This window comes from Balearica regulorum, chromosome 8 (genome assembly GCF_011004875.1).
Source record: "Balearica regulorum gibbericeps isolate bBalReg1 chromosome 8, bBalReg1.pri, whole genome shotgun sequence".
Lineage (NCBI taxonomy): Eukaryota > Metazoa > Chordata > Aves > Gruiformes > Gruidae > Balearica > Balearica regulorum.
The window spans coordinates 4,433,432-4,447,832 of record NC_046191.1 but is presented as its reverse complement, the minus strand read 5'-3'; the positions used below and the strand labels follow the sequence as shown (position 1 = coordinate 4,447,832).

Genomic DNA, 14,401 nt, shown 5'->3' with positions numbered 1-14,401 from the left:
CTTGCTCACATACTGTGGGATGGGGCCCTGGCTGCTGAAGCCCCTGCCCTGTGGGCTGCGTTCTCGCCCTTAGTTCCACATTTCCTGGAAAGCAGCTGTCTTTTGCTGCTCCCTGGCTTATGTGGCATAAGCCCAGGAAAGAGGAGCTGCCTGTAGAAACTCTATAAAGACAGCAAGAGGTTGAATCTGCAGATAAAGCACATGTGAAATGACAAAGGTGAAATGCAGATTTACATGTTTCTGTGAAATGGGTCGGAGGAAAATGGGTAAAGTTTGGTAGGAAGTGACAGATGTTAAGATGTGGTACTTCCCAAGAAGGGAAAGGACATAAAATATCAGAAAGGAGAAACAGTGAGGAAATGAAGAGCAGTAAAGCAAAAATTAACAAAAGATAACAGAAATTATAAAAGAGGAAAAATATAAAAACAACTACAATGAGCCTATTCAACTATACAAATCCTAGTACAGAACTCTGCGGGATTTTACTGTAAAAAACCTTTTATTCCTTATTCTATTTTTAATAAGGATTTTCCATAATCTTCAATGGCAACCAAATCTCTTTAAGAACCTCTGGTGAAGGAAACACTCAAAAGCTTTCCAGAAATCCAAGACCACTCTTGAGGCTTTATCACTTCTGGACAGCACCTTGGTGGGAAATAGTTATGTAAATACTGTCCACTTCGTCTAATCTCTATGCGTAAAAGTAGACTCAGTAACAGAGAATTCAAGCATGTATCTTGAAGTAGAATAGCAAAAAAAGTATATGATGACCATAACAGCTATTACTCAGTCCACTATTAGGTTATCCCACTGATGTGTTTAATGCTATTCTGCGTATTCTGCTAACAACGGGCAATGTAAGAATCTTGATTAAAACAGAACCAGCTAACAAAAAGTAACAGTTGGAATCAATTAGTAAAAGAGGCTGTTGGAGAGAAACGTTACTGAAGTTCTTGTGCTGAAACAGCAGAGGGACAGAGTAATCGCATCTTCTTAGCATAAGGTACTTAGACTTTTCTCTGGAGCGTCTGAACCCAGGGTATTACAGAAGACACGTTCCTGAGCCAAGCATACCCAAGATGTGATCAAATAAAACAGGTTTCCCAATGAAACAAATACAACAGAGGAAAGCAAGTGAAAGAATTTTGTTTTGTTTGGGTTTTTTTTTTTTTATGAATCAAAAAAAAGCAAACAAAAAAGTACTCCTATGTTTTAGGTATCATGTAGTGAAATACGTAAGATAAAAAGAACGTGCAGCGGGCCTGTCAGGTGCTGTTTGACAGCCTGTGCAGGCAATCATTACAGGGCCGCCTGCAGAGACCTGGCAGCATGCCCCACGCGCTGCCAGGTGGATGAAAGACTTGCTGGGGAGCAGTTCAGCAGTGCCCCCGAGCTGTCAGGCCTCCTTCACCCCTCTCGCTGGGGGGTGACGACTGCCGCCCGTGAGACACGGGAGGGGTTTGGGTGGTACTAGCAACAGCCTCTGAGGCTGAGAAAAAAAAAAAGACAATATTAAAAAGTGGTGAAACTGCCGTAGCCCTTCTCAGTACCACCTGTGCTGCTGAGCAGGAGCATGTCATGGAGAAGGGTTAAAATGGTGGCTTGTCAGTCCCCTGCTTAAATGCTTTCCATCCTTTGCCTCCCCAAAAGAAGGAATTGCTATTTTGGCCTCCTTCAACAATGTTATTTTTTTAAGCAATTCCGTACCCTGCTCTGAAAGCAACATTTGTGGCTGGCACAGGTACACTGACCTACCTACACCTTAGACACAGTAAGTCTGAACCATGCCAGCAGCTCTTCACCCCGTGATCTCCACGGACCGTCCGTCCCCAGCCTCCGGCAGCGGCTGTGGCAGCGGCTCCGACAGCCGAGAGGCAGCCGCGGCCCGCTCCGCCAGAGGCGGGAGGAAGAGGTCGCCATGTTAGGACAGAGCGGCGCCTCCTGTGCGGGCTCTCAGGCCCGGAGGAGAAGGTAGGGGCTGTACCCAGTGACTCCCCGGCCTACGCTTCACCCCAGGGGTAGGTGACACATCCCCGCTTTTCCCACACACCCCGTCCCGGGGGCCGCAGGGAGCTGAGGCTGCAGCTAGAGCCACTGAGGGAAACTGCCGCCCAGAGGCGCAGCCCCGCCCCTAAAGGAGTACGCCACGTGATTGGCGCGAACAGCAACACCCCTTCCCCTGTGATTGGTCGCGCCCGCTGCCACTCCCGGCGTTTAAAGGCATGGGCGGGCGCTGACGTGTACGTCTTGACAACACGCCCGCCCCCCGCGTGGAGGTGGGCGCGGTTCGGAACGTGTGCGGGCGGGGTGGGCTCTTCCGTCACGTCAGCTGTGCTGGGCGTAAGCGCGCTCGGTGCATCGGGTGTTTACGCAGCCGCCCTGAGCGGGGGCGGCCGGTGGTGGGAAGAGGCCGCCGCCATGGAGGCGAAGCCGGCTGACGTCCTGCTCTGTGACAGCCTCATCCTTTGGGTGAGTGGGGCGGGGGGTCCCTCCTACCCGCGCTCCTCTCTGCCCGCCGGCGGTGCGCTCTCGCTGTCCCCGAGGACTCTCCCGAGGAGGAGGCGGCGGGGGGGCGCAGCAGCGGCCTATCCGGCGGAGAGGGGCTTTTCCTGTCAGGCCCCCGGAGCGCGGCGGCGGGCGGCTTCGCGCCTGCGGGGCCGCGGGGGTGGCGGGGAGCGGTACGAAGGCACCTGTTGGTCCCGCGCCGTTGCCGTGGTGACGGGGGGCGACGGCCCCGGGCGGGGGGGGGACGCCCTCTGCGCCCCGGGGGGGGGGGGGGCGAGCAGCCCGCTGGCTGGGGCTCCTGTCAGGTGCTCCGAGGGGCGGGAGAGCCGCCCAAGCGGCGAGTGAGGAGAGGCTGGAGGCGGTTGGGATACAGGGATGGCTGCGGTAATGGAGCCTGCATGGCAAACAGGTGTTTTTACAACCGGTAAAATGTTCTTGCAAACTCCCTTGAAGCGTAGCTGTGGTCTTTTGAATATCCTATAGGCCCAAGTAGTGGTTCAGCAGTGGCTTCAATGTGGAAACTGCTCAGTAATTAACAATAATAACAAATATATGCAAGTAATTTGAATTGAGTTCACAGGAGCAGAAACCTCAGAACATTTCATACCAGCTTTCAGTTGGTTAAAACAATTATTAGTCAGGCACAGTGCACCTGAATGTGCGATGTCTGCAAGAAGCACGTTATTTGTTCAGTTCATCAATCAAGCTTGTTTTTTTTAATCCCTTGTTCTTTCCAAGTTTCTTCAGCTTCCTTGTCTGTAATTCTGGTCTTGCAGATGCAATGTTTTTGGTGAGAGTGGGCTCTACTAAATAGAATTTCACATCAAATCTTGGTAGAGAAGGCCACAGTTACCTGGCATGAAGAGTTTCTCTAGAAATAGCGGGTGTTTTACCTGTGTGAAGTGTAAATCGGGGAAGGGAGTGGTTTAGAAGCATTGTGGAGATCCAGGAATGAAACTGGCAAAAGTGACAGCAACAGCTACTAGAGTAGGTGTTCCTTTTACGTTCTATATGGCAGCTCAGAAATTTTGATGAGTAATAAATCACTGAAGCCAATTTCCTCCTTTCTTTTCCTTTCTCCATTTTGCTTTTAGTGACCTTATATGTTTTCAATGTTTTGTTGGTCTTAAGAATTTCAGTTGTCTAGTTGTTGCCTTTCTAGAGTTGGTATCTTCTGTATGTACTTTTCTTTCTCTTTTTTGGATTCTTTAACTCTGTATTTTCTTCTCAGTAGTCAGTTAGGAATAATTGCATCATTATTCAATTGCAGAATAAATCAGTGAAGCAACTTAAGCAAATGCATTCTTGAACTCTGTCTTTCAGCTGTGCTGAACTCTTACAATTTCTACAATTCCTGCTTAAGATATTTTCATTTTTGGTATCATCATAGTGCATAGCTGTAATTAGATCATGAATCTTAAAGGGAATGCTGAAGGAACTTTATCTAGCCTTAAACTGAAAGAGCTTTGTGTGGTGTTGTTTATGTAAATGAACATCCAGCTCTGTGCGTTCAGGTTTTGTATACAACACTCAGCAGATGCATTGCCAGATGCATGTTTTCAGATTTAACACCCTATTTCTCAGACCTAGTTTACAACTTAGTAGAAAGCCACTGTTAACACTAAGATATGTTTCAAACATCCTTTCAACTTGACCTTCAGTCTGAACAAGAAAAAAAATCGATCTTCTGAAGTTGAGCATATTTGCAGAGAGGAGAATGAAATGCTGTATATCTGAAAAGGATTCTGTAACTCTCTGGTGCTAAAGGTTTCTTAATTTATTTACTCATTAGTATAGCGAAGACATGATCATGATTTTCTGTGTTCTGCTGCCAGATCTTGTGTGTGTTTATTTTAGAAAATTCTGTATTAGAAAGCATGAATTGTCCAGAGAAGAAAGAAAAAATGAATAAAAATGTTATCTATTGGTTCTGCAAGCCAGGTGTCATTGTATTTAAAGTTTTGAGGATGTTACAGGAAAAACATGATGGAGTTGGATTAAATTATAGGGGAGATATGCATGAGTTTCCAAGGAAAGTTTACTTAAGTAGTATCTGCTAAGATTGAACTCGCAAGTCTGTTGCAGGAACTATTTTCTAAGTCAGAAAGACAAACTTCTGTTAGTATATGTGAAGTAAACCTTAATATTTTCAGCCTCTGCGTAGGAGTGGAGTGATAATAGTAGCAACGGTAGGCCAAGCGATGCAGTAATATCTTCTGTGTTTAGGTGCCATTACAATTGGTGTTTTCTTTACTGTAGTAGAGCAAAGGTTTCTTGAATGTCTTTTGGTATTGTCCAGCTTTGAGGCTGCTTCTGTCTTTGTCTCCAAACTAGAGACTAGATGTATGGTAACATCTTAAACAGAAAGGTTTCTCCACAATAGATGTACCCTTGTTTGGCACTAGGCAGCACTGGTAATGTTGAGCCTGTCCAATGGCCTAGATATTCTATTAATATTCTGGGATTAAGAATGGGAATGTTTATTGTTACTTTAAAATCTCTTTATCAAACTTCTGTCCCTCGTGTGTATAATCTGGATATAAAATGGAGAACCTCAACCCTACATCATCTGGATGAAATTGAGGGCATACCTTCCCAAGTGTTGGATGGATGGATTTCTGCTGGGTAATATGAACACTCTCGTTTCATCTACAGCTGTTTGGTGGTAGAGCCTTCAGCAGATCCAGAGAAAAGGCATTAAGTGTTACATGCTACAAAACTACATTTCCAGATACATATCGTGATCATAATAGCTGTATGTCTGAGAGAAAATTACTTGCTTCTCTTGTAGCAGCAAGTGGCAGGGTGCATTTAAGCTAGACTCATGAAATGGATTGCAGCATGTCCTTGAAGCTATATTTAGTAAAAATAATCAAATTTGGGGGAAAAAAGAAAAGAGTACTGCTACAGTCTTGAAGTCCATGGCTGCTTCTACCAACCTCCTCCCCATGCCTACTACTTTCACTGGTCTTGCAAGTACAGTAAAAATCTGTTCTGATGAAATGATTGGGCTGGCATGGGGTTTGGAGAATCCATAGTTAATACTTCTACTCTCATATTATTTCTAGGTGCTGATGTACCTTCTAAATATATGGGGAAACTAGGACTCTCAGTCCTGCTTTTTGCTAAATTTTAATTAGCTGTTTCTATTCTGGGAGATACTGGCGTACATGAGGCTGTGTTGTACGTCACAGTGTTTTTAAGGCTTTGTTTACCTGCTCTAACAGGCTTGGGTGAAATGGTAGCAGCAATTTCTTTGGTTTACAATATCCAAATGGCAGCATCACGATATTGTGCCATAAAACTCTAAATTCTGGCATGCTCAGTCTTGACTCGCAAGCTTGTGTGCCTGTTTTTGCATTGGCATTAAGGCTGTAGTAGTATTAGAAACCAGTGCTGTCAATCACAGCTGCTTCAGTTTGTGGTGTTCTACTTAATCTTTTATGTAACCAACCAGGGATTACTGACTTCTCACTTGTGGTAATACAGGATTTAAAAAAAAAAAAACCGCACCCTTTTTAAATTGAAAAACAAATTAAAAAAACCCCAAACCTTTGCTTTGCCTATTTTTCTCTTCTTGGCTTGATTAGACTCTTTTTAAAGGAAGCAAACAAATATTCAGAGTATACAGTCACTCTTTATAGACGATAACTGCCTCAAATTCTCACAGTCAGAAACTCTGCTTTTTCTACCACTCTGGTCCAAGTAGCTCCGTTTCCCAAATACACTTGACAAGGTCATTCACCAGTGGCCTTGGAAGATGCTTAACTTTCATGGGATGTTTGGGAAATACCTCTCAGAGATGGACAGGTAATTTAGGACATTGTAAACATAGTAAGTTTAAGAAGTCAATTTTTGCAGTGGACAGAGATTAGAAGGATGTATTCTTGCTTCTATTCCACATATATATCTTTTAACAGCAAACTTTCTCCTTTCTATTTTATTCATCATTGTAAAGAAGGCTGAACTTAAAAGAATTGCTGATGAGCTCTTATTTTCCTGAGTAACTATGTGATGAACTGACGTGTGTGGAAACAGCTGTCTTGCCTAGAATAGTTAGTTCTGAGCTGATTGGTTTTTGGGGAATGAAACATTGCAATTACAATAGCCAATTTTGTCAAAATGTTAGCTATAAGCTTGGGGATAGTTTAGAAAAAGACACAATATCCAAAACAGGGAAACATTTTTAACATGGAGGTAATCCCATCCTAGTGATCTTAAATGCAGGAAAACCAGAAAATGAAGAGGAAAAAATGACCGTTCTCATGGGAAGTTTGGAAGAGCTTCCGTATGAGAATTGGCTGAATAGATGAGGACTGTTGGTCCTGGGAAAGACAGAGTGGGAGGAGAATGGGTATGGTAGAGGTCGATAGACCTGAGCTCCTGGAGAAGGCGACTGATACATAACTTCAAGTTATAGTAAATTTTCTTGAATTTATAGCAGTATTTTGAAGTTGTGTATTCAAATAGGAACATCTTTAGAGTAATTTTGGAGTTTCTGAATTGCAAGGAAATAAGTTGCCAGCCCACAGGACTTGAAATGGTTCAGTACTTTTCGGCTATCTTCATATCCTTAAAGTGTGCAATAGCTCTGACAAAAGTCTTTTCCACTATTTTTGCATAATTTTCTCCCTTCCATTTTTAACCCCGAAATAATTTCAGGGGTCTGTATTGGTGTCATGACTTCCATTACTAAATGCTTGTATTAAAAAAAGTGGAATTTTTTTCCCCCCTCTATTTTCACCCATTGTTCTGATGCCATTTCTTGTTTAGGTAGTTATGTGTGCAGAACTAAGCACTGCAACATAATTTGAGGGATGGATAAATATGACTTTAGTTTCCCAAGATAGTGTTCCATAATCTGATTGACAATAGAAGGACTAGCATGAAAAAGCAAAGCATGGTAGTACTAACTTTTTAAGCTACTAGTCATGATCAACAGTCACAAGTATTGAGATAATTGGGATAAAAACTGCATTATTCAGAAAGGGTTTCAGCTGCCTCAAGTAGAAAGACATCTTGATAAATTCTTATGCCTTAAAGAGGAAAATGAAAATGATAACTAATTTCCTGTCCTTCTGTCTTCTGAGTGAGAAACAATGTTTTTCCCTATTTTAGTTGCAGACATTCAATACTGCTGCACCTTGCAGAAATGTTCAGGACTTGACTAATGGGGTTGCCATGGCGCAGGTACTTCACCAAATGTAAGTTGATACTTAAGTTCAAAGAAGAGGTATTGAATTTCTTGAGGGTTTTGTTTGACATACATAGTTGGTTTTAAATTAGACAGAAACTTAAGAGCAGACAGTTTATAGCAGAAGATAAAACATGCCTTTGTATTGTTGTTTTGGGGATGATATAATAGTTGAATAGTGATATGATAGGATGGGGAAGGTGATGATAAGGTTAAGAGTAACTGGGCAAGAATGATACAATCTTTTTCGCTTTTCCCATCAACACTATTTCCATGGATAGCCATGCTTCAGGCAACATGTTCCTTTTTGGAACGAGGAACTAAAAGTTCAAAAGGCATGTCTCTGTGCTTTCTTATTCTTGGGATTGCTCAATTGATTTAGATTTAATTTCTAGGGTTTAAATGATAACTTACTATTTGTGTGGAGAAAAAAGAATTGTGAAACTTCAATGGCAATTTTATTATTAAAAATAATAGTTTGCTAATCAAAAGCAAAATAATTCCTATTTTATTGATATGATGACTAATGATACTGGCTTGAGTGACACACTAGTTTTGAAATTTGCAATTACTTCAGAGGGTTGTAACACAAGTCTTTTATTGAAAGAGTATGATGCTACAAGTCATCACTGCGATTTTATTGTTGCAGTTGGCTCAGATAATAAAGACATCTGAATTACCATCTCCTGCTCAAACTATATTTTTGATTACTAAGAAATTACTTAAAACCCCCAACACCATCACTACCAACAAAAGAACCCCCAAAAAAACGAAAGCCAGAAACCTCCCTGTCTGCTTGAAAAGATTAAGTGTGCTGTGTAAAGACAGAGCTCACCCTTTTCCTGGGGCACAGCAAAAATTGATTTAGGATTCCCTAGCAAAGATTCGCTGAGGGTCGCTTCCCATGTGTTTGTGGTACTAGGCTACCACAGGCTTTGGGCAAAATTCTTTACAACAAGTTGTTTGATATGCGAGTGAGGATAATAATTGTCTTTTATTAGATGCTTTGAGACCACTGAATAAACAGTGTAGTGTAGAAGTTAAGGTATTGTTAGATATGCTGTGATTGTACTGCTTGGCAGCTCAGTGTGTGTAAACACCCTCCCATCAACTCATCCCTCATCCTTGTTTATGCTGTCAAAGTGAATATAATTCTGCCTAGGGGAACCAAAGACATACAAAAAATAAGAAATGCTGGTAATTTAAAATGGGGTTTTTTTTCTTGATAAGTGCCTTTGACAAATTGTAGTGTAAATTAGAAAATCCAAATGTAGAAGAGTAGGTACCAAACTTAATGTCAGTACTAGTCAAAAGAGGATGTTTCTTTACAGCGTTATGATCACTTTGTTGGGTATAAAAATTCAGCACGACAAAGGCCTTCACGTCCTTTTGTTCCTAGCTGTAGCCAGCTCAACCATGTACAGAAATTCTTCCTGCCCTGGAAGGTGGTGTCTTAATGCAGCCAGCAAGATGGAAATTTCCTGTGACATTGGTATAACTTGCAGTCTCCAGGAATTCATGCCTCATTAGACACTGTAGTCAAGCAGCTGATGATTTAATGCTGGGAATCTGGTATCTTATTTATTTAAGTCTGTACTTACTGATGTTTAATAATTTAATTTTGTTTCAGAGATGTTGCTTGGTTTGATGCATCTTGGCTAAATCGCATTAAAGATGATGTTGGTGACAACTGGAGAATAAAGGTATTCAATGCTGAAGTTTGTGGGGTTGGATATCATGTCTGTCCTGAGGGTATCTTGCAGTCCACAAACCACAGAATTAAGCTCAGACTTTTTAGGTTTTTTATTTTAAATGAACTGGAACTCTCTGTTGATAGTTTACGTGCCTTCCAGGATTGTTGCATGGGGATTTTCTGTTGTAATATTTCTCTTCCCTTGTCATTATAGGGTTCTCTTGTATAGCTGCTATGTAAACATTTTATTATAAATTATTATTTAATTTCAGCAAAATTAAGAATTTTTAATAAAAGTCTGTAACCTTATCTTTCATGTACAACAATTAGTCCAGTAATCTGAAGAAGATACTGCAAGGAATTATGGACTACTATCATGAGGTATGGCAAAGCAGCAAGTTTGTTGTTCTAATCATTAAATGTTATGATTATTGTCTTCCTTTACCTACCTTTTTTTTCTTGGCAAAGTAATTTATTTTAAGGAATTTTTTGGCAAGAAGTATATGATAATTATTTGGTTAAGTGGGAGGCCTGACTGAATATAAGATTAATTTGAGCAGGTGTATTTTAGATAAACTCTTGGAGTATAATTGGGAGGCCATGCCTCTGTCATTGCCTAGGTGAATGTCATGAGGACTGAGCTGCAGAATCCTGTTGACTCGTGTATGTGCATTCATATTTGCTCTTGTTTAGTGAAATTGTAATCCTTTTGTACACGACAAATTCTGCAGCCCTAGTCTAGGTTTTATAATACTCACTGGGAAACTGGGAAATAAGTTATGAATCCTCCTGGATGTCATAATGATTATGGTTTGTTCTCTGTCATACGGGGTGAGTATGGTAGCCATAAAAGGGTGCTGTATTTTGGATTGAAAAAGAAAAAAAATTGCTGAATTTTGTATGGAGCCTGATTACATTACTCATATGTAATGAGTGTGGTATAGAAAAACTTGCCAGATCATCTTATGGCTTCCTGGTCTCACCTGGGCTTAGTTGCAATATCGAGTGCAAAGTCTTTCTGTATTGCCAGTACTGAGGCTCTCTGACAAACCTGTAAGTAGAACTTCATTAGGCTTATGAGAAGCACTTGGAAGGATTAAGGAGCAACTGAATTTGGAAGTGCTTTTAATTCCTTTTTTTATTATGTTGGTAGAATAAATTAATTCTCTCATATTTGAGGTCTAGCCCAAGAACTTTCAACTTACTACTGTCGCTTTTTCCTGTATAAGTGGTCAGTTAACTAAACCCCCAGTTAATAGACTTTCAAAACTTATGGTTTTGCCAGAAAAATTTTATAGAGCTCTTAAAGGGCATAACTTCATTGCACTAAGTAATTGCTAGGTTGATTGTATGTATTTTTTAATGCTGTCTACTTTAAATTTAAATCTATTCAGAGAAAAATCTGAGGTGCCAAGTATGGTAAAGGTGGTTGGCTAGCAGTGGATCGAGTACCCCTTACCCCAAACACGCATCCACACTGAGGGATGGAGGCTAACATTTGGAACGGTCTTTGCTGGTACAAGAGGCATAGTGTGCGACATCTGAGTTTCATGTATGAAGCCCTGTAACAAATGAGTTAAGAACATCTACTTTATCTAGGCCTCTTTAGATTTTCTAATCTGGTACTTCTGTCTATATACTCTCTCATAAGGCAATATTTTTAGTGTGTATCTCCACTTTTAAAATCTTCCCCTTCCATAAGTTTTATGGTAACAAATTTATTAATAGATGATTTTCTCTGGATGGCTTACTGAGTCCAGATTTCTTACATGATACCAGATTTTTATGTTGTACAAAAGTGGGAGTCTACTTTCTTCATGTTTGGTTTTTTCCCCCCCAGTTCTTGGGTCAGCAGATTTCAGAAGAGCTTATTCCAGACTTAAACCGGATATCCGAGAACTCGGATCCCACTGAACTGGGCAGGCTTTTGCAGCTTATTTTAGGTTGTGCAGTCAACTGTGAAAGGAAACAAGGTACGCACTAACTTAATCTGTTCAACAAACAGCAAACTGCCTCAGGTGATTGTGAAGGTGGAAGAGATGTAGAAACTTTTCTTTCTTACATACCAAAAAGTCTCTGTTGCTAAGATGTCGCATGCCTGTTCTGGAACTGGAGTTCCCTAACAATCAGAAAATTCTATGAGAAACTTCTGTGAATAAAACTCAAACCTTGCTCAGAGTAGGTTTAAAAAAAAAGTCTGAATTGTGCATGGATTAATTATACTTGTTAAAATGTGTACTAAAACTTATTATTCAAATGCAAATCAAGCAAATTAAACTAAAAACTTACATTAGAAATCGCCTTTTGTTTATCTGCAGAGGCTCAAGACTGAATTAGTTGCTTTTTTCTCTCCCCCTACCAGAGCTCAATGCTCTGATGGCTAAGGAATCCTCAATGTGATTCTGTTAGTAGGATAGGTGTGATTCCTAGGTAGTCTGAAATGACTGCATCAGAGAGTGTTTGGGAAGTAAGCCATCAGGCTGCACTGGGAATGAAGATGCTAGCAATTACTCTTTTCCATTAAGAGTTATTTACCCAATTGCAAGCTTGTTGACTCTTTGGAAAAGCTTATGTATATGCATACGTCTATGTATGTATGAAATATGAAAAAAGAACCATGTAAATAGGGATGTCTTAAAACTTCCTTGCTCTATTATGCACAGTGTAAATTTGTTCACTTAAGTGATTATAATCTCTTATGCTTATCTACCATAATACTGGATAATAATGTTGTTGGTTAACAGCAGTGCTCTGTACAAAGAAGCTGTTTTGAAGAAGCTTTATGGAGAATAGTTTCTTTTGGATCTTTCTGCAAATGGTATATCATGTTACTCAAGCCATTAAGATGAACATTATCATATGTCACTACAAATTCTTTTTCACAGAACACATACAAAATATCATGACCCTTGAAGAGTCTGTTCAACATGTTGTCATGACGGCCATTCAAGAGGTAAGTAATAATTCATAACCTAATGCTGTCAGTTGAGAAGTCCGAATATCCATTTGTTGATCTTTGTGAATTCTTTCATTCAAACAAAGGTCAGGGAAGAGACTGTAAGTACTTCCCTAAACTATCTGGGAGGATCAGGACCAAGAGGCCCCAGACTCCAGCCAAAGGGGTTTGATTTTAGTCTTGTATGCCCAAACATACAACTTGTGGAGACAATAAATGCTTAACACTTCCTGTTTCACCTAAGAAATGTATCTAGTTGCCAGTCGCCAATTATACTGGAGCCAGGTTCTGAAATTTCTGTCCTAGTGCTGTAGTCTTGGACCCAAGGTTAAGCTTATTGTAACTGTGAGGCTATGTTGTTCTAACAGACCATTCTAGCATCTGATTTATAAACTCCCAGGTGCATCTCTTCTATTCTTGTCATGGTGTGCTCCACACACGCACACACCCCTGCTATCTTAATTTGTTCTTAATTGGATCATCTTAGTGATCCAGCTCACAGCGTGGCTCTACAGTGAACTAGTGTGAGTCACTCGCATCTGTGAGCTTCAGGACTGTGAAGCAGAGTGTGGAGGAAGGGAAAAACTAAATGCTGTCTCTGAAGAAAATGTAATGGCTAATTGCACCCTCATCAAGGTAACAGTGGAGTTGGTAGTAGGCTTTAAAACTTAGGTTTAAATTGACTATGTAGTCTTTAAAGCTGTAAGTGTCCCATTGGGAGAAATAAATTCATAAACTTCTTGTTGTATTCTGACTAATCAAACTGTTTCTGAAGAAGGTCTAGAAATAAGAGTGTAATTCCTGAGTACGGAGTAAGGCCCTTTAAGTGTTGATAAACATACTGTGTACATCATTGTACTGGAGATCAGTGAGAGCTATGTTAATGTTCCCATTGTTTGCTTAATGGCAATTAATGTGACAAAAGAAGTGTGATGACTATTAAATTAATTGAGTGAAATCCTGTCCTCTGGTTCATTCCATTTTAACTTGGCTAGGGGTTCACAATAACAGATCACAGGTTCATCCAATAAGACGTTACTGCTAATTTGGTTAATTTGGGGAGGAGTTGGTAAAAAAAAGTCATCTTATTCTAGATTTGTTTAGATCCTTTACCAACCATGAAGTGTTTTTTTAATTATTATTAATCTGTTTTGATATATGGAAGGGATGCAAGGACATGGTGGAAAATAAAATTGGTACTCAGTAGACAGTGGATTTACAGATATTTAACCTCTAATTTAACCTTCTTTTCCTGCGGTCTCTTTCTGTAGCTCATGAGCAAGGAAGTAACGGGTCCTTCCACAAGTGATGCATCAGGTGAAATGGAACAACAGGTAACTGCCTAATATTTGTTGCTGTTGTAGTTCAAGCCTGGACAATAAGCTGGTTTCCATCCCTTAAATGAAGAGGAGGGCTTCTCTTGCTCTCTAGTTCTAGATGTTTTTTTTAAAAAAAAATGACCTCAACAATAAATTGTACTCTTTTTGTCTTCTATCTACACAAACTGGTCTGTGTTCCGCTTGGAGCTGATCTGATTAAACTGTACTAGTTCACAAAGGGCGCAGCAACATACTGATGTAGGCAGAGAATATAGAATACAGTAATGCTGTTTTTAGTGCTAATTAAGTGACAGGTTAAGTGCTATTTTATAGTTTCTTTAAAAAAAATAAAAATGCAGTGACTGCTGTGTCGTCTTCCTGGATGGGGTAAAGCTGGCCAGTGCAAAGCTATATTGCAGGAAGAGCTAGGGGTACATCAAGGCTCAGCCATGTCAGGCCAGACACGTCAGGCTATTTTTAAGGGGTCATGAAAATTCTTGATAACCTGAGCAGTACAAGGTGTTGCACATAAAATGAAGCTGTCTTTAAAAGTATCTGCCCATAAAGGATTTCTATTCAGTATTTCTATTCTGAGATGAAGGGCTTTTGATTTAAGAGGCAGAGAATTTGAAATTGTGACAACACGAATGTTTCTGTGTTTGGTTTTGTTATGGTTTTAGCTTAAGTTGTTGTGTTGAATCTGGATGTTACTCTGAGTTTCAATAATTTGCTTG

The 14,401-nt window shown here is 40.4% G+C and overlaps 1 protein-coding gene across 2 annotated transcripts in view; it reads left to right on the top strand.

Annotated features, from left to right (window-relative positions):
• The first annotated feature begins 2,274 nt into the window (after window positions 1–2,274).
• Window positions 2,275–14,401, top strand: part of HOOK1 (hook microtubule tethering protein 1) — a 28,317-nt gene continuing 16,190 nt past the window's right edge. The window contains exons 1-7 of one of the 2 annotated variants that reach the window (XM_075759255.1): window positions 2,275–2,469; window positions 7,624–7,709; window positions 9,330–9,402; window positions 9,723–9,773; window positions 11,233–11,365; window positions 12,278–12,345; window positions 13,620–13,682. In XM_075759255.1, coding sequence (XP_075615370.1) covers window positions 2,419–2,469; window positions 7,624–7,709; window positions 9,330–9,402; window positions 9,723–9,773; window positions 11,233–11,365; window positions 12,278–12,345; window positions 13,620–13,682 — 525 coding nt within the window. In that variant the 5' untranslated portion in view covers window positions 2,275–2,418. The remainder of the gene's footprint in view (window positions 2,470–7,623; window positions 7,710–9,329; window positions 9,403–9,722; window positions 9,774–11,232; window positions 11,366–12,277; window positions 12,346–13,619; window positions 13,683–14,401) is intronic. The other variant, XM_075759254.1, reaches the window with a different exon arrangement.